We start from the raw sequence: 25,751 nt of genomic DNA, 5'->3' as shown, positions 1-25,751 counted from the left end.
TAATATTATGGTGATGAATACTACAACAAATATGTGGACTATGATTGTTTAAAAATAACTGTACCCAGATCACACACTGTTCGATGGAAATTGCATGTTATATAAATAAAACAAATAAAAACCTGGGGGGGGGAGTTAAAGTTAGAGGTTCATTGGAATAAAAGTGTGGTCCCAAAGAATCAAAAACACATGGATTTACTATTGAGTAGCTCCTTTGCTGCCATTTTCCTATAGACAGAATCTTGCCAGACTAAAGTGAATATCTGCCATAACTATAGAAATAGTCTGTGAACTGCCAGGGAGTTGCTCTCTTCCTGCCCACCAGACATTCCAAACTCCAATGTCTCTTTGCCCTCTGGGAAAGAGCCCCTTCTTCCTGGGACTCCAGACTACATTCCACCACAACAAGTTGTTGTTGTTTTAACCAAGCTCAGCTCTGCTCAACCTTTTTCCTTTGAGCTTCTTTCTGAACATAAATTCCTGAGCTCAACATCTAAGGGATTCTCAGTCATCCAGGGTCATGGCTGTCCCCAAAGGTGCTTTTCCAAAAGACAACTGGACTTTCTTGGTTTCTTGTTTTCCTTGAAAACATTTCTCTTCTCATCCAAGAAGCTCTTTCAAGTCAAGAAGAAGATGTAGAATCTTCTTGGATGAGAAGTGAAACGTTTTCAAGGAACAACCTCAGAAAGTTGCGTTTGCCTTTTGGAAAACCATCTTTGGGAATTCCTGAGCTCATTGGTCAGAAGATGGGACTAGTCAGCCTCTCTTGATGTTGTTGGAGAACCAGTTTGGAAAGCTCCAACTGAGTAGATTTTCTGGAAGATCCTCTGGGCTCCTCTTGGCAAGGGCAGGAGACCGAGAAGCTGTTCGATCAAATACACTTTGATGGGTTATTTTGATGGGTTAAAGGTATAAACAGTCTTCAGGCCACTCAGAAGCTTCTGTAGGGCTTCCTTGACCTCCTTATTACGGAGGCTGTAGATTAAGGGGTTCAACATAGGGGTGAGGATACAATAGAGGGTGGAGATTAAGGTATCCACCCCTAAGGAGTAGCCCACACTGGGACGGTTGTAGTTCACATTGGCCATGCCAAAGTAGATAGTGACCACAACCAAGTGGGCAGCGCAAGTGGAGAAAGCTTTGCTCCTGCCGGTATTAGAACGGATCTTCAGGATGGCGGAGACGATATACGTGTAAGAGAAGAGGATAAAGAGGAAAGGGCTCAGGCCCATGAAGATGCTGGCCAAGTGGAGAGTGAGCTCATTGACGTAGGTGTCGCTGCAGGCAATTTTCAGGAGGGGTGGAACGTCACAGAAGATGTGGTCGATGTGGTTGGCCCCACAGAAGTCCAAATTGGTGGCCAGGGTGGTGTGGAGGGATGAATCAAGGAAGCCCCAGATCCAAGAAGCAACAGCCAGGGGGACACGCACCTGGCTGCTCATCAGCGTATTGTAATGCAACGGCTGACAAATGGCGGCATAGCGGTCGAAGGCCATAATGGCCAAAAGGGCGCATTCGGATCCTGCGAACGTCATCAGGAAGAACATTTGAGCCATGCACTGGTTGTACGAAATGGTGTTTCTCCGGTGCAAGAAATTGACCAGGATCTTGGGGACCGTGACAGATAAGTAACAAACATCTAAGCAGGACAAATGGCTGAGGAAGAAGTACATGGGGCTGTGAAGACGTGTATCCACCTGGATCAGGGTGAAGATGGTGGCGTTGCCAATTAGGGTCACCAGGTAAATGGCTAGGAACACCACGAAGAGGTAGATCTGGCCATGCGGAACACCTGAGAAACCAAGAAAGACGAACTCGGCCACCTGGGTATGATTGCTGGCCTCCATGACAAACACAATGTCGATCTGCACAGGGAAGAAGAAAAGGTAAGGGGGTTTAAGAACATGGTGACAAATTGGAGATGGTGAGCTCCTTGGTGGTCTCTGAACATGATGGTTTTCTTGCAAACGTTTCATGACCCAACTAGGTAACATTATCAATGCTAGAAGGGAGCGAGGTTTGCTCTCTGTTTATATACAAGGGCTTGCCCTGTGTACTTCCATATGGACTTTCCTAATTGGGTAATGAAAGCAACCACATTCTGAGAGCACCAAGGGCTTCACAGTCCTCCTCCTCCTTCTCCACTCTGCAGAACCCACTCCCTTCAAGCACTGATGCTGTGACATAGCTGGGTCACAGAACGTCTGCAGGAAAACAATCAAGGTCAGAGAGCACCAAGGACTCTGCAGTCCTCCGTCTCCTCCTCCTCCTCCTCCTCCTCCTCTCTGCACACCCCATTCCCTTCTAGCACTGATGATGTTCCTCCTTGAGTCATGAAACATCTGCAACAAAACCACCAAGCTCAGAGAGCACCAAGGACCTCACAGTCATTGACCTCCTCCTCCTCTTCCTCCTCCTTCTCTCTGCGAACATTAAATATAATCTATTTTCAATAAAATTAACTAGTCCATCTGGCCTGCATTGTCCACCTTGGGATAGGAATGGAATGGAATGGAATGGAATGGAATGGAATGGAATAGAATAGAATAGAATAGAATAGAATAGAATAGAATAGAATAGAATAGAATAGAATGGAATGGAATGGAATGGAATGGAATGGAATGGAATGGAATGGAATGGAATGGAATGGAATGGAATGGAATGGAATGGAACAGGAATAGGAATAGGAATAGGAATAGGAATAGGAATAGGAATGGAGTGGAGTGGAGTAAAGTGGAATGGAATGGAATGGAATGGAACAGAATAGCTGTACCCTCAAAATAATATCCATTATTTGTATTTTGCAAGGAAAACATTGTTGGTCATGGTTATTATATAGAATAGAATAATAATATGGAATGGAATGGAATATAGCATAACTTAGCATAGAATAGAATAGAATGGAATAGAATAGAATAGAATAGAATAGAATAGAATAGAATAGAATAGAATAGAATAGAATAGAATAGAATGTAGAATAGAATAGGAATAGGAATAGGAATAGGAATAGGAATAGGAATAGGAATAGGAATAGGAATAGGAGTGGAGCGGAGTGGAATGGAATATAGAACAGAATAGCAGGGTCGGAAGGGACCTCGGAGGTCTTCCGGTCCAAGCTCCTGCTCAGGCAGGAAACCCTACATAACATTTCAGGCAAACGGCTGTCCAATCTTAACTTCAGATTGCACGTACTTAGCTCAGTGGTTGGTCTTTTTTTTAACTGAATTCATTGATTGAAAGACGCTTGAGCCATTGAGCTGGTCCTAATAACCCATAAAGGAGAATATTTGTAGCTCAGGAATTAAAATCAGGAGGTCCTTGGTGCTCTCTGAGCTTGGTTGTTTTCTTGCAGATGTTTCATTACCCAAAGTAGGTAACCTCAACAGTGACAGCCTTACTAAAGCTGTTAAAGATCTGGATTTTAGGACATTGGTCTGGGTTGTCTGAATGAAGCATGCTGGGCACAAGGCTGCTTACACCTCACAAGAACTGGCATATATATATATTTGGTTGAAGTGTGGGGTGATTAGGATTGCTTTAAATTCTTACAAAAATCTGAAGTAAGACTTGAGTACAGTGGGAAGAAAGGGAAGTATTTATTTATTTATTTATTTATTTATTTATTTATTTATTTTTACATTTATATGCCATCCATCTCACTAGCCAAGTGAGATAGCTGCTTCAATGAGAACCATCCAACTACTCCACAAATGATGAGGAAGAACGTGGACTCATAAAGTCCATGGCTCTCATTGTCCACATGCAACTCAACTTGAGCTCTCAACCTGGGAGCAGGTAGAATGGGAACCCATTGCTATCATTCCCATGTTTTAATATCTCAGCTCAAGGATGGTTTTTTTCCAAAGAAATGAGAACAATGGGAAGAGGGGGGGGTCTCCCTGTATGCACTGTATATATTGAGTGAATTTGAGATAGCATAGACCAGGGGTCTCCAACCTCGGCAACTTTAAGACTTGTGGACTTCAACTCCAGGGGACTCAGAGATAAAACATATGAAGAACAGTTGCAGGAACTGGGTATGTCTAGTTGAATGAAAAGAAGGACTAGGGGAGACAGGATAGCAGCCTTCCAATATCTCAGGGGCTGCCCCAAAGAAGAGGGAGTCAAGCTATTCTCCAAAGCACCTGAGGGCAGGACAAGAAGCAACGGATGGAAACTAATCAAGGAGAGAAGCAACCTAGAACTGAGGAGGAATTTCCTGAGAGTTAGAACAATTAATCAGTGGAACAACTTGCCTCCAGAAGCTGTGGATGCTCCAACACTGGAAGTTTTTAAGAAGATGTTGGATAACCATTTGTCTGGTAGGGTTTCCTTGGACTAGAAGACCTCCAAGGTCCCTTCCAACTCTGCTATTCTAAATTCTGGTTCTGGCTGAGGAACACTGGGAGTTGAAGTCCACAAGTCTCAAAGTTGCCAAAGTTGGAGGCCCCTGGCATAGAGAGCATTTGGTTAAAATAGACAAAGAAATATGGCAGTGATGGTAATGATAGAATATAGATCATAGAATAATAGAGTTGGAAGGGACCTTGGAGGTCTTCTAATCACCCCCTGTTCAAGCAGGAGACCGTATATCACCCCAGGCAGATGGATATCCAATCTCTTCCTGAAAACCTCCAGTGATGGGGTACCCACAACTTCTGGAGGCAGGAGGTTCCACTGATTAATCGTCCTCCCTGTCAGGAAATCTCTCCTTACTTCTAGGTTGAATCTCTCTCTTTAATGATCTTCCTCCCGTTATTTCTTGTCCTGCCCTCACACATTTTGGATAATAGGTTGAATCCCCCCCCCTCTTCTTTGGGTCAGTACTCAACCTCTACTACCACACAACCAAAAAGTGGCAGATGTTTCAAAGAGGCATGAAATTGCAGAAATTGGGGGCAGTAATTAGCCACTATCTGCCAGGAGACAAACTCACCCAACTCACCCTTGAAGTTGTCCTTCAAGAAAACTTCTAGCTGGTCTTACTGGTACATCTAGGACCATCGCAGACAAATAGAGCCAGGAAGTCTGGAATAACTGGAGGTTGGCAAAGGAAGCTACAGGAAGAATAACAAAAAAAAAAAAAAGAGAGAGCGAGAGAGAGGATTTGTTGTGACATTTTTGAAATAAAAGGAAATAAAAAAGAATATCATATCAGTTTCCTGATCAAAATGACCCAGGACTGACAGATAAGAAAGAAGAGGATTAATTATGCAACTTATTTCCTGTGGCCCCCAAAGTCCCACTTCCTGCACTGGGGAAGGGAAGGTGGTGGAACCAGCCCTTCAAGCCCCCTTAACTACCACCACAGTCATGGCAGTTTTAACGAAGATGTTACACCTCAGCTTCCACACTGCACCATCAAAGGAACAAAGCATGTAGGCCATAGAACATCATCAGGGTTGGAAGGGACCTTGGAGGTCTTCTAGTCCATCCCCTTGCTCAAGCAGGAGGCCCTCTACCATTCCAGACAAATGGCTGCCCAGTCTCTTTCTAAAAACCTCCAGTGATGGAGCACCCAGAACTTCTGGAGGCAACTTCTGTTCCACTGACTAATTGTTCTCACTGTCAGGAAATTCTTCCTTGGTTCTAGGTTGCTTCTCTCCTTGATGAGTTTCCATCCGTTGCTTCTTGTCCTGCCTTCAGGTGCTTTGCAGAATAGTTTGACTCCCCTCATCTTTGTAGGAGCCCCTCAAATATTGGAAGACTGCTATCCTGTCACCCCCTGGTCCTTCTTTTCATTAAACTAGACCTACCCAGTTCCTGCAACCGTTCTTCATATGTTTTAGCCTCCAGTTCCTTCATCATCTCTGTGGTTCTTTCTAGGTCTGAACAGCTTTCTTGAATCAAAAACTGGATACAGAAATGAATCAGATGGGAGGGCGATAAATTAAATCTCAATACAGACAAGAAGAGGAACTTCCCATCCAGAAACAAAGACGGAGACTTCTGTTCATGATCTAGGAGGCAGCTTTGAACCTGGATAGTCAGGTGGAGAAGGACGCGGTCCGGGGCAAACACCCTGGTTGTTTCCAGCCAGATGTCTCTTCTCTTTGCAACCCCAGACTTTCCCCTGGTTGCACAGAGAGCTCAAGATTTGGAATAACATTATTTACCTTACAATTTTATCACCACAAATCTTATTTTCAAATTCAATTAAACCCTATTTTTATTTCAATTTATAGAACAAAATTCTATCCATATTTCTTAATCTCTAGGCCCATTTCATCAAATCTTTAAATCTTAGACTTTATCAATTGTAAGGTAAATAATTAGATTAAGAGGTTAGAATATTTTTTAAGATTAATGTTTTGATATTGAGGTTAAAAGATAAAAATGAGTTAAGTTTATTTGGAAATTAAATTCGTGGTGATATAATAGAATGGTTTAGATAGAATTCATGTTGAATAATTTTATGTTCTGATTTTTAATTTTAAAAGATGTAATGGGAAACTGTGAATGGAGCTGGTTAAAGAAATGTAAGCGATTGTACCTATCTATGACCGGATCAAGACTTCGTTCTTGAAAAATATATTTTATGTTTATGTTTGAAAAAATAAAAAAAGATTTTTAAAAAAAGATTTGGAATAACATGCACAAAATTGGAAACAGAAAAGACACCAACAGATGAAGAAGTGATAGAAAAAGTTTTAGAATGTGCCGAGATGGACCAAATTAACAAAAGAAATTAAGGAAAAAGAAGAGGCAGATTATTACATAATTAATCATTATAGAGCCTGAGTGGCATAGGAGGCTAATGCCTCCTACTAAGGCAGCATTTAACATCCAGCTGCCTGCAATTACTGCAGGTTCGAATCTCGCCAAGCTCAAGGTCGACTCAGCCTTCCATCCTTTCTAAAGTGGGTAAAATGAGGACCCGGTTTGTGGGGGCAATAAACTGACTTTGTATAAAATATACAAAAGTATGAAGGCTATTGCTTAACACATTGTAAGCCGCCCTGAGTCTCCGGAGAAGGGCGGCATATAAAAATAAATTTAAAAAAATAATAATAAATAATTTGGAACAAATGGTATGAATGGCTTGAGACTAGAAATAAAGAACAATAAATACAGGGGAGAATTTAAAAAGGTAAAATATGGATATAACAAATATATGGAAATGTATAAAATTATGGCTATTAGTGTTAGAAAATACAATGTAACCAAAGAAAAAGGGACAAGGAAGACAATGAAACAGTAAGAGAGATACAGGGGGAAAGGTACAAAACGGAAAGAAGACCACTAAGAAACATTGGTTAAAAAGAGGATATATTTATATGTTATATGTTACGTGTTTGTCATATTGTGTTATAATAAAATATTAAAATATTTTTTTTAAAAAAAGGATATCTGGCATGGACCAGCCAACACGTCTTGGGCAACTATCTTTCATCGTAGCCTCTCACTTAACAAAGGAACTCCACAATGCAATGTTTTTTTCCAGCCCTTTGAATACCGAACCTCCCAACCATGAATGTTGACCCTCCTCCTTGGTGGACCCAGTCTTACCTGCGGAGTACCTGGCTCTTGCACCCCCAACATAATGATGAAGCTGGCTGCAAACACTGTGAGAGAAGACATTTAACGCTCAACCTGCCTGGCCCCAAGGGACTCCTTGCTAACAAGGAGGGAGAAACCTCAGCGTGAGAAGAAGAGGTTTTCTAGAAAATTCCTTCTTTGCATTTGAAAAGTGAGGTTTTACACTTGGGCAACAAAAACCACAGACACAGGTACAGAATAGGTGGTACCTGGCTCAACAGCAGTAATTGTGAGAGGGACCTTGGAGGCAGTGGTGAAATCTAAAATTTGTTACTACCGGTTCTGTGGGCGTGGTTTGGTGGGTGGGGGGAGTAATGTGACTGGGTGGGCGTGGCCAATTTTTTTTTTTTTTACTTTTAAAACCATTTTTTCTACAACCTCTTTGGCGAAGAGGTTGTATAAAAATGCTTTCAAAAGGCTCTGACAATCCCAGCTAAGTTGTCTGATCGGCAGAGACATTTAAAAGAAAAAAAAGCCTCTGACGATCCCAGCTGAGCTGCACGATCATCAGAGGCTTTTTTTTACTTTTAAAAGCATTTTTTCGGCCGAAGAGGTTGTAGAAAAATGCTTTTAAAAGTAAAAAAAAAAAGAGCCTCTAATGATTGTGCAGCTCAGCTGGGCATGGGACGGGTGCAGGGATTTTTGCTACCGGTTCTCCGAACCACCTGCCTCCATCGCTACCGGATCGGGAGCATTTCACCCCTGCTTTGGAGTCCTGGTGGACAGTCCCTTAAATCTGAGCCAGCCATGTGCAGCAGCAGCCAAAAAAGCCAAGACAATCCTAGGCTGCATTAAACAGAGGAAAAGAATCAAGATCACAGGAAGTGTTAATACCACTTTATACACATAATCTTTTTTTTATTATTTATTTATTTATATGCCGCCCTTCTCCGGAGACTCAGGGCGGCTTACAGTGCGTTAAGCAATAGCCTTCATACTTTTGTATATTTATACAAAGTCAGCTTATTGCCCCCACAATCTGGGTCCTCATTTCACATACCTTAGAAAGGATGGAAGGCTGAGTTGACCTTGAGCCTGGCAAGATTCGAACTTACTTTAATTGCAGACAGCTGATGTTAAATTACAGTGCCTTTGTCTGCAGAGCTATCCAGGCTCCTCTTTGACTTACAACCATTTGTTTAGTGACCGTGTGAAGTTACAACAGCACTGAAAAAAATGACTTTTGACCATTTTTCACACTTATGACCGTTGCAGCATGCCCATGGACACGTGATCTAAAATTTGGAAGCTTGGAAACTGGCATGTACTTGTGACGGTTGAAGAGTCCCAGGGTCCACATGATCCCCTTTTGCGACCTACTGACCAGCAAAGTCAATGGGGGAACCAGTTTCACTTAACAACTGTGTTCCTAACTTAACAACTGCAGTGATTCGCTTAATGACTCTGGCAAGAAAGGCCGCAAAAAGGGGCAAAGCTCACTTAGCAAACGTCTCAAGGACTACCTGTATTTATGACAGTCATACTGATCTCCTTTTGCAACTTACTGACAAGCAAAGTCAATGGGGAAGCTAGATTCACTTAACAACCGGGTTACTAACTTAACGACTGTAAGGATTCACTGATCAACTGTGGAAAGTAAAGTTCTAAAACGGGACAAAATTCACTTAATAACTGCCCTGCTTAACAACAGAAATGTTGGGTTCAATTGCGGTCATAGGTCAAGGATTATCTGTAATGCCTTGATAAGGCCACCCTTGGAATCCTGCATCCAGTTTTGGCCACCACAATATAAAAAAGATGTGGAGACTCTGGAAAGAGTTCAGAGAAGAGCAACCGGGATGATTAGGGGACAGGAGGCTAAAACATAGGAAGAACTGGCTATGTCTAGTTTAATGAAAAGAAGGATTGGGGTGACATGATAACAATCTTCCAATATTTGAGGGGCTGCCCCAAAGAAGAGGAAGCCAAGCTATTCTCCAAAGCCCCTGAAGGCAGGACAAGAAGCAACAGATGGGAACCAATCGAGGAGAGAAGCAACCTAGTCCTCTTTCAGAGACCATTCTATGTTATGACTGCTGAAAAAGTACCTTTATGATTGGTCCTCAAACTAGCAGCCATCACAGCATCCCATGGTCATGTAATCATCATTTATAGCAACCTTTACACTCTGACAAGTGAAGACACTGGGGAAGCCAGCAGGAAATTGCAAGTCTTAGTCATTTGATGTTGCATTTAATGACCCCTGGTGATTCACATAATGACCCCAATGGAACTAACACCATAAGTTTGGCATGGTCATGCTACTGGCTTAGTGATGGAGTTCTTGGACTCCACTGCAGTTAGTAAATGAGGACTAAAGAAAAGCTTTTCTCCTGTCCAGTTGTATCCCGCTTTAAGGGACAGTGCTCATCTCCAATTCACAGCCAAAGAGTAAGCATTGTCCGAAGAAATTTCACGGTCATCTGGCCAGCATGACCATTAGCCAAGGCGTATCAAATGCTCTTACCGTCCCGCCGAAGTGATACCTATTTATCTACTCGCATTTGCATGCTTTCAAACTGCTAGGTGGACAGAAGCTGGAGCAAGGAATGGGAGCTCACCCTGCCATGAGGTGCTTGGGTCTCAAACTGCCAACCTTTCATTTGACAAGGCCAGCATCTTAACCACTCAGCCACTGCACCTCTTCTAAAGTGAGGACTGCCTGTTTATAAGTACAAAATCCATTAAAAAAATGATCAGAAGGGACCACTCAACTGACCCCAATACATGGGGGAAGAGCCAGGTCTTAACAGCTTAACAAAGATAAGCCATTTTGGTCCCTGTTAGGGATTGTCTGTCTATCTATCTATCTATCTATCTATCTATCTATCTATCTATCTATCTATCTATCTACCTCTATCTCTATCCATCCATCCATCTATCTATCACAGTGGTTCCCAACGTGGGGCCACGCCCCACAGGGGGGCAATTTGATTTTTTAATGGGGGCAATTGGAACCTTGTTTAAACCAAGTTAATGGCATTTTAGGCTTCCTCCGTGTGAGTAGGAGTCACTCTTTGAATAGTAAGAATTATATGTCACCGGGGGTGGGAGGGATCAGGATTTTAGAGATGCTTAGGTGAGGCATGGCCAAAAAAAGGTTGGGAACCACTGATCTATCATCTATCTATCTACCTCTATCTCTATCCATCCATCCATCCATCCATCCATCTATCATCTATCTATCTGCCTCCATCCATCCGTCCACCCACCCACCCACTCACCTATCTATCTATCTATCTATCTATCTATCTATCTGTGAAATTTATTAGCTGCCCATCTTACTACACAGTAACACTGGGTGATTTACAAGATTACAACCTCTTCTCCAAAGCCCCTGAAGGCAGGAGAAGAAGCAACGGATGGAATCTAACCAAAGAGAGAAGCAATCTAGAACAAAGGGAAGAATTAACCAGTGGAACAACTTTCCTCCAGAAGTTGTGGGTGCTCCCTCATTGGGGGCTTTTAAGAAGAGATTGGACAACCATTTGCCTGAAATGGTACAGGGTTTCCTGCTTGAGCAGGGGGTTGGACTAGAAGATCTCTGAGATCCCTTCCAACACTGATATGCTGTTATTCGCTTCGCAACAGAGTGTAACTTTCAACTCTGAAAACAGAGTCAAAAGTTTTACTGCTCTGGGGCTCAACTCTATGCCTGAGAGTGGAGGCTGATCTCCCTGGACCAGCTCACAGGAGAAGGTGCTGCTGGTGGGAATAACCAGCATTGATGAGAGAGAGTCAGTTACCGTAATTGGTCCGTCTTTCTGGAATGATGAAAATGAGAGTTAAGGGACCTCATTACGGGTTTGTGTGCCCAAACAAGCACACCACGGAGGGTGCAATCCAATTCTTTGTCATCGCAATCCATTTATAACAAACAGAAGAAATTTCATCATCTTTGCTTTGCTATGAAACAGCAGTCAATTAATGATCCTCAAGACTCCAGAGGACCCCGAGGGATAAATTACATTGAATTCACTTTCCCATTTGCACAGGTTGAAACTTTCTTCGTTAATTCATTTTCTCTTAAACATCCACTTTGAAGAAATGTATTTTCATCCTTATTTAAGTACTGATGTCAGCCTTTGGGGCTAACCCAGACAAGAAGCACAAACTGGGGTTATTATTGGCCTCCCCAGGTAAACCAGACAGGAAACACAACTAGATGACTTCAATCCACTTTACAGAAAGGCAACAGTAATAGAACTTTCCAAGTACATACTTCCTGCCCTTCATTTGTAACTGATTTTTATTTTTATTATTTTTTATCAGGTTCGCCTGATACGCCAGTTGCGCCCCTTTCTGGATCGGGACTCCTTGTGCACAGTCACTCATGCCTTGGTTACGTCACGCCTGGACTACTGTAACGCTCTCTACATGGGGCTCCCCCTGAGGAGCACCCGGAGGCTCCAGCTGGTGCAGAATGCGGCCGCGCGGGTGATTATGGGAGCGACGTGGCGCTCCCACGTAACACCTCTCCTGCGCGAGCTGCATTGGCTCCCGGTGGTCTTCCGGGTGCGCTTTAAGGTGTTGGTTCTCATCTTTAAAGCGCTCCATGGCTTAGGGCCAGGGTATTTGCGAGACCGCCTGCTGCTACCGATAACCTCCCACCGGCCAATACACTCTCACAGAGAGGGCCTTCTCGGGGTGCCGTCGGTCAGGCAATGTCGGCTGGTGGCCCCCAGGGGAAGAGCCTTCTCTGTGGGGGCACCCACCCTGTGGAATGAGCTGCCTCCTGGAATACGATTGATCCCGGACCTCCGGACCTTCCGTAAAGCCCTGAAGACGTTTTTATTCCACCAAGCCGGCCTAGCCTAAATGGTTTTAATTGGGATTTTAAATTTTATGGATTTGGGGTTTTAAATTGGGTAGCCAATGATTTAATTCTTTTAATTATCTTAACTTTTGCATTTGTATGTTTTTTAATTTTGGCTGTTCACCGCCCTGAGTCCCTTCTGGGAGAAGGGTGGTATACAAATTAAATTAATAAAATAAATAAATTAATAAATAAATAAACTGATTGATCGATTAGGGCGAGTCCCCTCTAAGTTTCATCCTCTAACCATTATGCAACTAAGGGCTCGTCCCTCCCTTAACCGATGGTTTCCTAGTCAGCATCTCTCCTCCCCTTTCCTCAAGGTGACCCAACCCTTCCATTACATCTCCTCCTGCTATTTATGAATCCAGGAGTCAAGGATGGGGCTGTTCCTGCATTTGGAGATGTAGAATTACAACTATGGTGGGGAAACCCTTCACCCCTGTCTCCCCACCCATCAGATTCTGGTCCTTCATCACTGCTTCCTCTCCAGAGGTTCATTAGCCTCCTTTGCCCTTCCAAAGGGCATTTCCTTGTAGAGGTGGCAGAGGGGAGCTCCTTTCTATAGGACGCAGAACAGGTCATCTCTGTGTTAGAGGCTAGAAGACCAAAGGGTACCTCCTTAGACTTCTGGCAATGGAGCTTCAAGGGGGGGGACATATATTAGCATCCTCTTCCATTCCCCCTATCAGGCCTTCCAGTTTGAGTGTGATTGGGACTAAGGTCAACTTTAGGCTGAGTAGCCCAGTCTAGGGCACCAAAGCTTGGGGGAAACCAACATCGCCCCTCCTCCAAATCATTCAAAAAATACTGATCTTTACCTCATTGGTGGAAAGTGGCACCATCAGTCAAGGGTGCCATATATACCATGAGTTGGGCTGGTTGGGGCTGGGGCTCAGTTGAGTAGCCCAACATGTTCAAGAGAAACAGGAAATTGGCTCCAATTCTATGTTCCTGATTCTAGGAAGAAGAAGGGAGCCCTGTGGGGTTCAGAGAAAGATGCAGAAGCCACTCTTGCCACCATATTCTGGACCAAAAAATGACCCTGAACCAATGGATAACTTACCCGATGGGTTCAGGTAGACCAGGAGTGTCTAAACTTGGACACTTCAAGACCTATTTAAGAATTCTGGGAGTTGAAGTCCACAAGTCCTAAAGTGGCCAAGATTGGACACCCCTGATGTAGACATTCAAGCTCAATGCCAATCATCCACTACCAATAACTAGAACCAATCACTGAAAAATAAGGAAAACCATGCAACATATGCCATCCCCATTTCTGGTTTTCATCAAAATTCAGAAGGATACCATGAGCTACTGAAAGATCAAAGAGGACCAGGATGATTGAACTACCTTTCTCCTGGCTCCACCAGAGATAACCAACAAACATGGTCAGTGTTGCCTCTACATGGTACCCCAGTTTGAAACCCAACTGAAGTGGGTCTAGCTAATCTGTTTGCTTCAGAACCCTTTGAAGCCATAGCCTTCACCTTATCAAAAATCTCCAGAAGGTCCAGGATGCAGTGAAATGGATCCTTAGTGGTCATCCATAGCACTGCCGTGTTATGCCTCTCCTCTCACTGGTGGCTGATAGGTTTTGGGGTGCAATTCAAGGTGCTGGTAACCGTAATAAAGCCTGATGGTCAGGCCCAAAACCAAGAATGAGAGTGATGAATCTTTCAAGATGAATTCTTTATTGTTTCACACTTATAGACAGAATCTTGCCAGACTGAGGACTCCACTCCCGCATCTACCGTCTATTTATTTTGTGGGTTTTTAAAATTATTTGAATGTTTTTTTTTTAATTGTTTTAATTGTTTATGACTTTAAGAGTTGTAAACCACCCAGAGTCACTTGGTTGAGTTGGGTGGCTATGGAAATCAAATAAATGAGTGAGTGAGTGAGTGAGTGAGTGAGTGAGTGAGTGAGTGAGTGAATGAATGAATGAATGAATGAATGAATGAATGAATGCCTAAAGTTTAGCTAGATCTGGTTGCTAAGTTCTACGAGAAATAATTTCACCCCAGAGGGTCCCTGCTGTTTCTCCACCCAGCTCTACTCCCTGTAGAATCCCAGGCAGGAATATTCCCAGGGTAGACACATCAAAGCACATTTTCTTCCATGACTACCACCTGCCTTGCACAATGCAGGAACCAGGAGTGTTGCTTCTGTTGTGAGAATGAGCTTCTAGTCATCTCCCTTCCTGCTCTGTGGGACTAAGTCACATCATATCTCACTGTGTGAGAATGCAACTGTGGGAGACAGTGATTCTCCTTCAACCACAGCTGGGTCTTCTGCAGCAAAGGTGAGTCACTTTATGGTCCATCCAGCATCCTTTTGAGGTTCTTTCCAGAATAACGGAGTTAGTTGGAAGGGACCTTGGAGATCTTCTAGTCCAACTCTCTGCTCTGGCTGGAAACCTTATGCCATTTCAGACAAATGGTTGTCCAATCTCTTCTTTAAAACCTCCAGTGATGGAGCACCCACAACTTCTGGAGGCAAGTTGTTCTACTTGTTAATTGTTCTAGGTTGTACTCGATTAGTTCTCTCCTTGATTAGCTTCCATCCATTGCTTCTTGTCTTGCCTTGATGTGCTTTGGAGAATAGCTTGACTCCTTCTTTGTGGCAGTCCCTTAGATATTGCAACATTGCTATAATTTCACTAGACATTCCAAATTCCAGCAACCGTTCTTCATATGTTTTAGCCTCTAGCCCACTAATTATCTTTGTTGCTCTTCTCTGCACTCTTTCCAGAGTCTCAACATCTGTTTTACATCGTGGCGACCAAAGCTGGATGCAGAAGTCCAACTGTGACCTTTCCAAGGCCTTTTAAAGTGGTATTAACACTTTTAACGTGATCTTGATTCTCTCTGAGCTTGTGTTTTTCAACCATAATATTTACACATACTTTGGTGACAGAAAGGCCCTCCTTGCCCAAGGGTTGGGTTACACAGCATGTATAAACAAGGTTTAAGGCAGGGGTCTCCAACCTTGGCAACTTTAAGCCTTGGCGGACTTCAATTCAACATATACTACTGTATATGTTGACAGCAGCAAGACAATTGTCTGCACAAAAATAGAAGGACACATCGATTCCTACCATGGGCAAATGATTGCAGAAGCTGATGGAGTTTGGCTGAAATGACAAAATTGACTGTTTTGATTAAAGAAAAGAATAGAAGTACTTTTGTTTCCATATGGAAACTGCTTCTGAACTTTGTGCTTGAAGTGGAACTTCAGAATGAAACTTTGATTTTGGGTTTTACTGATTAGATTGATGGTTCTTTACAGAAATGGTTTGTTTATATTATTATGAAAAAAAAACCCAAAAGTTGTGATTTGATGTTAATGTCCTATTTTACGGCAACAGAGAGAGTCGGAAGTCAAGGTTTCTTTTTCTTTTTTTCCTACTCTTCCTCACTTCTCTTCCCCCCCCCCCTCACCCCACCATTCTCCTATTTGTATTTTGTATCTTATTTTATCTTATAACTCAATAAAAATGTTAAACGGAGAATAGGGATTGCAACAATGAAGTTCTCCATTGTTTCTTCATCCTTAAGGTGGTTGTGAGGTAGATCTTAACATGCTTCCTAATTAATGATAATTGGATTGTTATAATATTCACCCCCTCCATTTCTTTCTCCTGCTAGGTCACACTGCTTCTACTCACGGGGTTTTATCAAAAGAAGGATCATTTCCAAAGCTGCCAGGAAGAAAAATAATGTCTCTGATTTTGGCATGAGCTGGACTCTGAACCATCCCAGCAGGTTCTCTGAAAGTGGAAAGCCTTCAACTGAGAGAAGCAAAAGTAAAAGTAAGAAAGTTGGACCTTTCAGCATTTCTACTGTCTTTTTCCTGCACTACAAACCTGGAGGTTCCAGATCTAATATTGTGCAAGAGGTGTTTATGCAGAAATAAGAGGACAAAAAATTCATTTGATGTCCTTCTTAAGATCTTCGCTACCCAGGATCCCTGAATTCCCATGGATTTCAGCAACCACACTCTAGTTACTGAGTTTGTTTTTCTGGGTTTCTCCAACATCACACATGGCCGGGTCTATCTCATCCTGCTGTTCCTCACCATCTATTTGGTCACCATTCTGGGTAACTTCATGATCATCACTCTCATCCTGGTGGACTCCCACCTTCACAGTCCCATGTATTTTTTCCTCAGCCACTTATCCTGCTTGGATGTCTGCTACTCAACGGTCACCGTCCCCAAGATCCTAGCAAATCTCCTTCGCCAAAGACACACCATATCCTACAACCTTTGCTTTGCTCAGATGTTCTTCTTGATGGCCTTCTCGGGCTCAGAATGCTGGTTGCTGGCCATCATGGCTTACGACCGCTATGCTGCCATCTGTCAACCTTTGCGCTACTCACACCTCATGAGTCCACGTGTTTGCATGCAAGCATCTGTGATCATCTGGATCTGGGGCTTCCTGGATTCAGCAGTTCACACAGCCTTGGCTTCCAACTTCCATTTCTGTGGACATAATCAGATCTACCACATCTTCTGTGATCTACCCCCTCTGTTGAAAATCGCCTGTGGTGACAAATTTGTCAGTGAGATAACAATCCAGGTAGCTACCGTGTTTGTGGGATTGGGCCCCTTCCTTTTTGTGGTCATCTCCTACTTCTACATCCTTGCAACCATCCTGCGTATCCGTTCCAACACAGGGAGGCACAAAGCTTTTTCCACTTGTATTTCTCACGTGATGGTGGTCCTTCTTTATTTTGGGAATGGTTCCGTTAACTACTACCAGCCCAGTGCTGGCTACTCCCTGGAGACCGACACCCTAATTTCTACCATGTATTGCATTGTCACCCCCATGGTGAACCCCCTGATCTACAGCCTACGCAACAAGGAGGTGAAGGGGGCCCTGAGGAAGGTCCTGGAAAGACACAGGAGAATGTAGGATTCTTCTCGGAAATTCTAAAGACAACTGATGTTCTAGCCCTTCCTGGAACATCAAGTCTTGTTTTTCCTGACTATACTCAGAGCAGAAAAGACACACGAAGGACACCAGGTGTTTGGTCGATTTTCACAATCAGTAGCATTCAGACTCACTGCCTTCCTCAAGGTTTACTACAAACAGAAATGATGGAGGCATTGGTACATCCTAATGTTATCAACATGGAAAAAATTGTAAGATATAAGGATATATTGAATGACAAAGGGGAGCTAAAAACAAAGCAGGAACTTAGTACTCATGTAATAGACATTGCACGGTGGACTCATGCAGATACAATTTTGTTATGAGAAAGATGCTAAAATGTATGGTTTTAACAAAGAGTTAACAGAACTAGATCAGATATTGATTGGAACAGATGATAAACTGATAAATAAACTATATTGTTACTTATTAAATATTAAACTTGAAAGTGAGCAGGTAAAGGAGACAACGATTGCCTGGGCTAAAAATTTTGGATATGCAATAGAATTAGACAAATGGCAGAAATTGTGGGATAGAAATATTAAATTGACGATGTTGACTGCATATAAGAAAAACTTGTATAAAATGTTTTATCGATGGCATTTTGCACTGGCAAGATTGGCAAAAATGTATAAAGACAGATCTGCTAAATGTTGGAAGTGTCATCAATCCTCTGGTTCATATGTGGTGGACATGCCCAAAAGCAAGAAAATACTGGACGAAAATACACACATGGCTGGAAAAAAAATGACAAAACAACATACAGATTTGAAACCAGAGATATTTTTGTTGGGCAGTCTACCAGAAAAATATGATAAAAAAACTACATATTTGATCCTGCATATACTAACTGCAACTAGAATTGCATTTGCGCAACAATGGAAAAATTATGAGACCCCCCACTTGAGGAGAATGTAATTAAAAAAATATTAGAATGTGCAGAAATGTACAGACTAACACTTATTATTAAGATAAAGAAGAAACTGTGTAATATGACTATCTAAACATAACTGTACCCAGGACACACCCTATTTGATGAAAATTGAATGTTATATGAATAAAACAAATAAAATGTTAAAAAAAAGGAAATGATTTGTCCTCTCCAACACCTTAACCAGTTAAAAACTAGCAAAAACATTGACAGAAGTAGTGAAGTTAATTAGTGCTTATCTCATTTTGAGTCTGTTTGTTTGTTTGTTTGTTGAGTTGAGGGTCCTTTGTGAATTCTCAGGGTTGTGAATCCAATTATACTGATTGTCCAGCATCTCCTGTACTCCTGACTTTAAGGATCTTAACAGTTAACTATTGGTCAGGTAAAAAGTTTTATAACTACATGTGAGAAGAAGCTTCAAATTTTAAATCTGAAATGACCTTATTATATCTCGGCTCACACCATGCATAGACTAAAGGTGGTTTGTTTGCTTTTAACGAGGTTAAAAAAAATGTTATAATAGGACAACATTGGTAAAAACATACTAGAAAAGTTTTTTTTTTAAAAAAAATGTGTGTTTTTGAAGCAAATTCTGACTTTAATACTGGTGACCTAATTAATAGGTACAGAAGTCAAAAGTAGTTTTGAAAGACTATTATTTTAGGTGGGGTTGTTTTAAGAGATGGAAAAGAAATCCCTGAAAACTCAATCAGTCCCCTAGTAGGTTCATAATTGTCTCAGGCACCACTGAATTTTTATCTCAAACCTAAATCAAAATCCTGTTTTCCAAATTAAATTTGTTTGGTGATATGTAACTTCCCATTGGTTCAAAATCTGCTGGGGACAGGCAACACCCCACAGATTTTCCAGATTTTTCTCTCATTTGGAAGCAAAGAAATAAGCAGCTGGACTTAGCAGAAGAGACAAACAGTTTGTCAGGGTTCCAAGTAATACATCCATAACAAGCAAAACTCCGAGGCAGGAGATTCCTCAAAGAATAACTTTATTGGAAATATCATATTGGCACAGATCTGGTGAAAACCGACTCTGAAGCTTCCCGCGGTTTTCACCTAATTAAAAGTAAAACATTTCTCAAAACAATCGATCACATGGTCCAATCACAGCTCCGTCTAGTTGCCTGGTGACATCCCTCCTCCTTCCTCTGATCAGGTGTGAGAATGTCCTTGGGTCCCAACAGAAAGTATTTTATTTTGGCTACAAAGTCCCAACTATCTCAATTCCCCCTGCCCTCTCCCTCAGCTCCAGTGTGGCAACAATGAAGCTCCAAGAGGGCTTCGGTCAGATCATCTCAGTGGTGAAATCTGAACCGGTTTGCTACCGGTTTGCTGGCTGCGCATGTGTGCTGCACACGCATATGCATAGTGCGCACCAAATGCACGCTGCATTTATAAAGCTACCAGTTTGGTCGAACCAGCAGTTTAAAAAAGCTACGATCCAATAATCAGCTGTGCCGCGCCGTTTAGCTTTGCTTCCTGCTTTCTAGGAAAGCTAAACCATGTAGCACAGCTGATCATTGGATCATAGCTTTTTTAAACTACCAGTTTGATTGAACCGGTAGCTAACTACTAGTTCGCCCAAACCAGTAGCTTTTTTTTTACTACCGGTTCGCCCAAACCATTAGTTTTTATCACTACCGGTTCGCTCGAACTGGAGTAAACTGGTACCATTTCACCCCGGGTCAGCTTCAGGGTTGACATAGTTCTGATGTTTTTCACTTTTCACTGGCTTCATTGCAATATTGATCAAGCAAAAAGAATATGAAGGAAGGAGCCTCTTACCCAATTGCACACCTCTGAAAGTCTGCAGAACCTGAGAAGAACCCAACTCCATCCTTAACAAGTAATGGAAACGTCAACCTTCACCCAACCCTTTGGGGCTGCAGGACAAAGAAAAGCAGAACATTGGTAGGGGACCTGCTCAGGCAGAATGGGACAACTCACCACGGCCAACTCACCACGGCCAATTCATCATGGCCAACTTGCTGTGGCCAGTTTGTCATGGCCAACTTGCCATAGAACAGCTCACTGCAACCAACTAAGTGTGGGATAACTCGCCATGGGATAAGTCAACAATATTATTTGAGTGAGTTGGCTGTGGTGAATTGTCCTAGACCCCCTCTGCTCAGGGTGGGACATCAAATATTCAAGAATCCCATTCACCTGCCCTTCAGATGTGTTGGCTGCAGACATCTGTTGGCCAGGATGGATGTAAGGGCATAGGGAACGAAAGAAAGACTGAAGGAAGAGCCTCTACCAAGGCAACAATCAGATAAGCAGGGCTTCAGCCAAGACTAAGGAAGAGGAGAAAAATACCTCAAATAAGCCCCTCTCTAGTTCACCGAAAGATAAAGTGAGGGAGAAGGAAGTATCTTCAAATTTACCAGATTCTGTTCCTAGATCTGTCACAATAACAGTAGTCCTGACCTACATGGCATTAGCTTTCTAGCCTGATCTACCTTGAAAAGTTGACATAGATGGGAATTGAACTCCTGTTGTCTTGGATTTTATGTTTTATTATATATTCACTAATCAAACATATGTAGCTGGATATCTCACCAAAGGCAACTTAGGGTGATGGTGCACCAGAGGGAGTAATGGAACCACTGGGAGAAATGGTCCTTCAGATAGCCTAATACCATGCCATGAAAGGCTCTCTCCGTCAAAACCAGCACCTTAAATGCACTCAGCACTCAGGCCCTCCTCCCCTTCTCCTCCTCCTCCTCCTCTTCCATTCTGCAAACCCCACTTCTTCTTAGCACTGATGATGTTATCTAGTTGGGTCATGAAATGTCTGGGGAAAATAATCAAGCTCAGAAAACAGCAAGGATCCCACCATCCTCCTCCTCCTCTTCTTTTTCTTCCTCCTCTTCCTCTTCCTCCTCCTCCTCTCCACAAACCCCATTCTCTTCTAGCACTGGTGATGTATTTGGGTCATGAATGTCTGCAAGAAATACAACCAAGCACAGAGAGAACCACAGTTCTTTATTTGAGTTCTGAGTTCCAAATTGTTAGCTGGTTTTTAGAAAGAAAGAAAGAAAGAAAGAAAGAAAGAAAGAAAGAGAGAGAGAGAGAGAGAGAGAGAGAGAGAGAGAGAGAGAGAGAGAGAGAGAGAGAAAGAAAGAAAGAAAGAAAGAAAGAAAGAAAGAAAGAAAGAAAGAAAGAAAGAAAGAAAGAGGGAGGGAGGGAGGGAGGGAGGAAGGAAGGGAGAGAGGGAGGGAGGGAGGGAGGGAGGGAGGGAGGGAGGAAGGAAGGAAGGAAGGAAGAAAGAAAGAAAGAAAGAAAGAAAGAAAGAAAGAAAGAAAGAAAGAAAGAAAGAAAGAAAGAAAGAAAGAAGGAAAGAAGGAAAGAAAGAAAGAAAGAAAAGCAATCAGACCTTGTAGTACCTAAAGTAAATGGAGGCGACTTGGCAATTCCAGGCCACAGACAGAAAAAGAAATTTAGGACACCAATTAATAACAAAAGGAGGTAACTTAACTCAAATATCTGCTCTTCATTGGTTATGCTTCAAATCTGACAAATTACTGTGCTTTGCTTCCTTCCTTTTCACTCCTCCCTCTACACAATTAAACTTCCCTGTCTGGCTTCACTTGTCTCCAAGCAAGTCCTAGGATGAAAGAGTTTGGCCCCAGAGGACCTCCTCCTCGTTCTATTCCCTGCAGGATCCAGGACAGGAATATTCCTAGGGCCCACACACCAAGGGACCTTGTCCCCCAAGCCCATCATCTACCACGGCTCATGCAGACAACCGAGCAACTTGCTTCTCTTGTAAGAACAAGTTTCTAAAGATCTCCCTCCCTTCTCCATTGGCAGACTTTTGGCTGAGCCAGCTTTCGTCTCATTGCATCCAACTGTGGAAGAAGATGGGGAGAACATGACTCTGCTTCAGTCTCAGCTGGTCTTCTCCAGCTGGGATAACCAGCAAAGGTGAGCTGCTTTGTGGTCCATCCAGCATCCTCTTTTGGGGAGATATGGCAAGGAGAGATTGACATGGGGAGCGAGAGGAACCCAATTCCTCCTCAGAATTTCTGTTGGGGAGGGCTCAGAAATGGCAAATATTGTCACTTGCTGAAAGAGGCAGCTGTAACCACTGACAGCCCAGCTTTATGTGTCTTCCTAGGGTGATGACTTGCTTCAAATGAAGGCTTTGACCAAAAAGAAAATCTACCTTCAAAAATCATAGAATCGAAGGTTGGAAGAGACTTTGGAGGTCTTCTATCCAACCCCCTGTCCAGATCAGAAATCTTCAGACCATCCCAGACAAAGGACTCCAACTTTTTCTGGAAAACCTATAAATATAGTCTCCACAACTCCAAGAGACAGCTGTTCCACTGCTTCATAGCTCTCATAGTCAGGAAATTCCTCTTTATTTTGAGTTTGGGTCTCTCTCTCTCTTTTAAGCTTCTACCTGTTGGTTTTTCTCTTATCTTCAGATATTCTCATACTTAACAGAATAACAGAGTTGGAAGGGACATCTTCTAATCCAATTGCCTGCTCAAGCAGGAGACCTTATGCCATTCCAGACAAGTGACTGCCCAACATCTTCTTAAAAGCCTCCAGTGTTGGAGCAGCTATAACTTCTGGTGGCAAGCTGTTCCACTGGCTAATTGTTTTAACTGTCAGGAAATTTATCCTTAGTTCCAGGTTGCTTCTGGTGGTAGTAGGTCTTTCTTTTTCCAGTATTGAGCGTATGCTAGTCTGGCAGCTGTAGTTATGTGTATTAGGAGGTGGACCACCTCCACCTCCAGGTTGCTTCTCTCCTTGATTAGTTTCCATCCGTTGCTTCTTGTCTTGCCTTCTGGTGCTTTGGAGAATAGGTGGACCCCCTCTTCCTCTGGAGAAGACCTCCCCACCCTCTGCCCTGAGTCAGCCCTTCATGAATTGAAAGATTGCTATCATGTTTCTGCCTAGCCTTCTCTTCTTTAGACTAAAGATGCTCAAATCTTATAAATGTTACTATTACAACTCTTCATTATCTTGATCTTATGTCCTAGATCAAACCTGGGTTCCAGAAAATTCTCCAGATGTGTTTTCTTACTCTTTTTGTACCTAACACTCCAGGTGTAGAATAAATTTCTAGTGTTTATGCACACTTATAATAAAAGAGAGAAATGATAATTGCTCTCCAGCACCTTTTAGCATTGAAATAGTATAAATGCTTTGACTACAATAAATATAAATAGAGTGAGAGAGGAGAACAGATACCAAGTAGCCAAGAACAAGGGTCTCCAACCTTGGCCACTTTAAGACTTTTGGACTCTGGGAGTTGAAATCCACAAGTCTTAAAGTTGCCAAGGTTGCAGATCCCCAGCCAAGGTCTAATTTCTTGGGAGCAAGTTAGATTCTTAGCACACTCTTATTACAACAGTTCCTACTGTAAGAAAAAAATCTGATGAAGAAAATTCATTGCAGTGTCTACAGGATACAGAATAACAGAGTTGGAAGGGACCTTGGAGGTCTTCTAGTCCAACCCTCTGCTCAAATAGGAGGCCCTATATGATTGTGGACAAAAGGCTGTCCTGTCTCTTCTTAAAAGCCTCCAGTGATGGAGCATCCACAACTTCTGGAGGCAAGATGTTCCATTGGTTAATTGTTCTCACGGTCAGAAAATTTCTCCTTAGTTCTAGGTTGCTTCTCTCCTTGCTTATTTTCCATCCATTGCTTCTTGGCCTGCCTTCAAATGCTTTGGAGACTAGATAGATTCCCCCCCCCCCTTTTGTCTCTGTAGGAGCCACTCAAATATTGGAATACTGCTATCATGTCACTCTAGTCCTTCTCACCAAGTTGCCACAACTGTTCATTATACATCAGGCCCCTAATCATCTTTGTTGCTCTTTTCTGTACTCTTTCTAGAGTCTCAACATCTTGATAGATAGATAGATAGATAGATAGATAGATAGATAGATAGATAGATAGATAGATCATGACAACCAAATCTAGATGCACACATCCTGAACTTGGAGCTTCTTCACAACCTTCTCCTTGAATGGTTGGTGCTGCCAGGGAAAGGAGTAGGACACATTGAAAAATAAAGATGTCCCACTATCATGTCTATCTGTAGGCTGGTGACTTCCTGAAGGATAAAAATAAAAATGTTTTGGTCCATCTTAGACAATCATCATGTCACCTTCAGGACACAAACGTTGGAGAAGGCAGGATTGAAGGACTGCTGTTTCCTCCACAGACCATCTATATTCCATATTGTGTCATCTCCTCGTGATAAGTCACTTGTCCTCTTTATGGAATGTGGTTCTGATGCAGAACTTGGAAAGGATGTTCTGCAGAGCTTCTCAGCAGGTCAAAGCCCAAGAATCCAGGAAGCGAGTTAAGTTCCTCTTCCCCAGCTCTCCCAAGCTAACTCATTTCACCCTATAGTTAATTCTAATTTCTTCACATGCCCATTTCTCTCTTCCCAGCTGTCCATTTTCTTCCTGATGGATTCCCACAACCAAACACAGGAGACAGAATTTATCTTCCTGGCATTCTCCATATTCCAGAGGCACCACGTCCATTTTTTCTTGGTGTTCCTGGCTGCCTATTTGGTCACTCTGTTGGGCAACTTCATGATCATAATTCTGGTTCTCCTGGATTCCCGTCTCCACACCCCCATGTACTTCTTCCTCAGCCAGCTCTCCTGCTTGGATATTTGTCTTTCTTCTGTGGTGGTACCAAAGATCCTTGTGAACCTCATACGCCAGCAGTACACCATCTCCTACAACCAGTGCCTGGCACAAGCCTTCTTCCTGATTGGCTTTGCAGGATGTGAGCCTGCACTGCTGGCCGTCATGGCCTATGACCGCTACGCTGCCATCTGCCAACCTTTGCACTATGCCCACCTCATGAGGGGCAAAGTGTGTGTCCAGCTGTCTGTGGCCATTTGGTTCTGGGGCTTCCTGGACTCAGCCATCCATGTTGCTCTGGCCTCCAGGTTGGAGTTTTGTGGAAACAACAACATTCCTCATATCTTTTGTGATGTCCCCCCATTCCTAAAAATTGCCTGCAGTGATACATGGGTCAATGAATTGACCAATCACATCACCAGCATCTTTGTGGGCCTTGTCCCTGTTCTCTTCATCATCCTGTCCTACTTCTACATTTTAGGCTGCATTCTGCGGATTCGTTCTAACACCGGGAGACACAAAGCCTTCTCCACCTGTGCCTCACACCTTGCCGTTGTGATTGTCTGCCTTGGAAATGCCTTTGTGAACTACAACCAGCCCAGTGCTGGCTACTCTCTAGAGATGGACACCTTGATCTCCACCATGTTTTGTATCATCAACCCCCTGCTGAACCCCTTGATCTACAGCCTCCGCAACAAGGAGGTGAAGGGGGCCCTGAGGAAGCTTCTTGGTAGCCAGAAGGTAGCCTAGCCCTCATCTAGGGCTGAGTGTTTTGTTGAATTTTGTGCCTTTCTGCTCCCTAAGAAAAATGAAATTTGTTTAAAAGAACTGGAGTAGAAGGACGTTCTTAAGATTCCTGCAGAGCCACTCTCAGGAGAAAACAAATGGAGAT

The 25,751-nt window shown here is 42.8% G+C and overlaps 3 protein-coding genes across 3 annotated transcripts; 2 read left to right on the top strand and 1 right to left on the bottom strand.

The window, feature by feature from the left end:
• Window positions 1-890: 890 nt before the first annotated feature.
• Window positions 891-1,862, bottom strand: LOC139319167 (olfactory receptor 5AR1-like). Its single transcript, XM_070946876.1, has one exon. The coding sequence runs from the start codon at window positions 1,845-1,847 to the stop codon at window positions 891-893; it is 957 nt and encodes a 318-aa protein (XP_070802977.1). The 5' UTR covers window positions 1,848-1,862.
• A 14,475-nt stretch (window positions 1,863-16,337) lies between these two features.
• Window positions 16,338-22,688, top strand: LOC139319876 (olfactory receptor 5V1-like). The gene is made up of 5 exons (XM_070947926.1): window positions 16,338-17,248; window positions 20,113-20,147; window positions 21,902-22,007; window positions 22,053-22,166; window positions 22,673-22,688. Exons 1-5 carry the CDS (start codon window positions 16,338-16,340, stop codon window positions 22,686-22,688), a joined length of 1,182 nt encoding a protein of 393 aa, XP_070804027.1.
• Window positions 22,689-24,658: 1,970 nt separating this feature from the next.
• On the top strand, window positions 24,659-25,609 carry LOC139319875 (olfactory receptor 5V1-like). Its single transcript, XM_070947925.1, has one exon. The coding sequence runs from the start codon at window positions 24,674-24,676 to the stop codon at window positions 25,607-25,609; it is 936 nt and encodes a 311-aa protein (XP_070804026.1). The 5' UTR covers window positions 24,659-24,673.
• Window positions 25,610-25,751: the final 142 nt, after the last annotated feature.

Source organism: Pituophis catenifer, unplaced genomic scaffold (genome assembly GCF_029215685.1).
Source record: "Pituophis catenifer annectens isolate HBS135680 unplaced genomic scaffold, rPitCat1.0.hap2 SCAF_7, whole genome shotgun sequence".
Taxonomy (NCBI): domain Eukaryota; kingdom Metazoa; phylum Chordata; class Lepidosauria; order Squamata; family Colubridae; genus Pituophis; species Pituophis catenifer.
Note: the sequence above shows the minus strand (reverse complement) of the source record. Positions and strands in the feature narration are given on the sequence as shown.

What these genes read in the sequence shown, in the direction of transcription:
- LOC139319167 (XM_070946876.1), bottom strand. Translation starts at nt 1,847, where the DNA reads ATGGAGGCCAGCAATCATACCCAGGTGGCCGAGTTCGTCTTTCTTGGT.
- LOC139319876 (XM_070947926.1), top strand. Translation starts at nt 16,338, where the DNA reads ATGGATTTCAGCAACCACACTCTAGTTACTGAGTTTGTTTTTCTGGGT. An exon ending in AAGGGGGCCCTGAGGAAGGT is followed by an intron (nt 17,249 to 20,112) that starts CCTGGAAAGACA and finishes TTCACCCAACCC; the next exon opens with TTTGGGGCTGCAGGACAAAG. An exon ending in CAAAGAAAAGCAGAACATTG is followed by an intron (nt 20,148 to 21,901) that starts GTAGGGGACCTG and finishes TATTCCCTGCAG; the next exon opens with GATCCAGGACAGGAATATTC.
- LOC139319875 (XM_070947925.1), top strand. Translation starts at nt 24,674, where the DNA reads ATGGATTCCCACAACCAAACACAGGAGACAGAATTTATCTTCCTGGCA.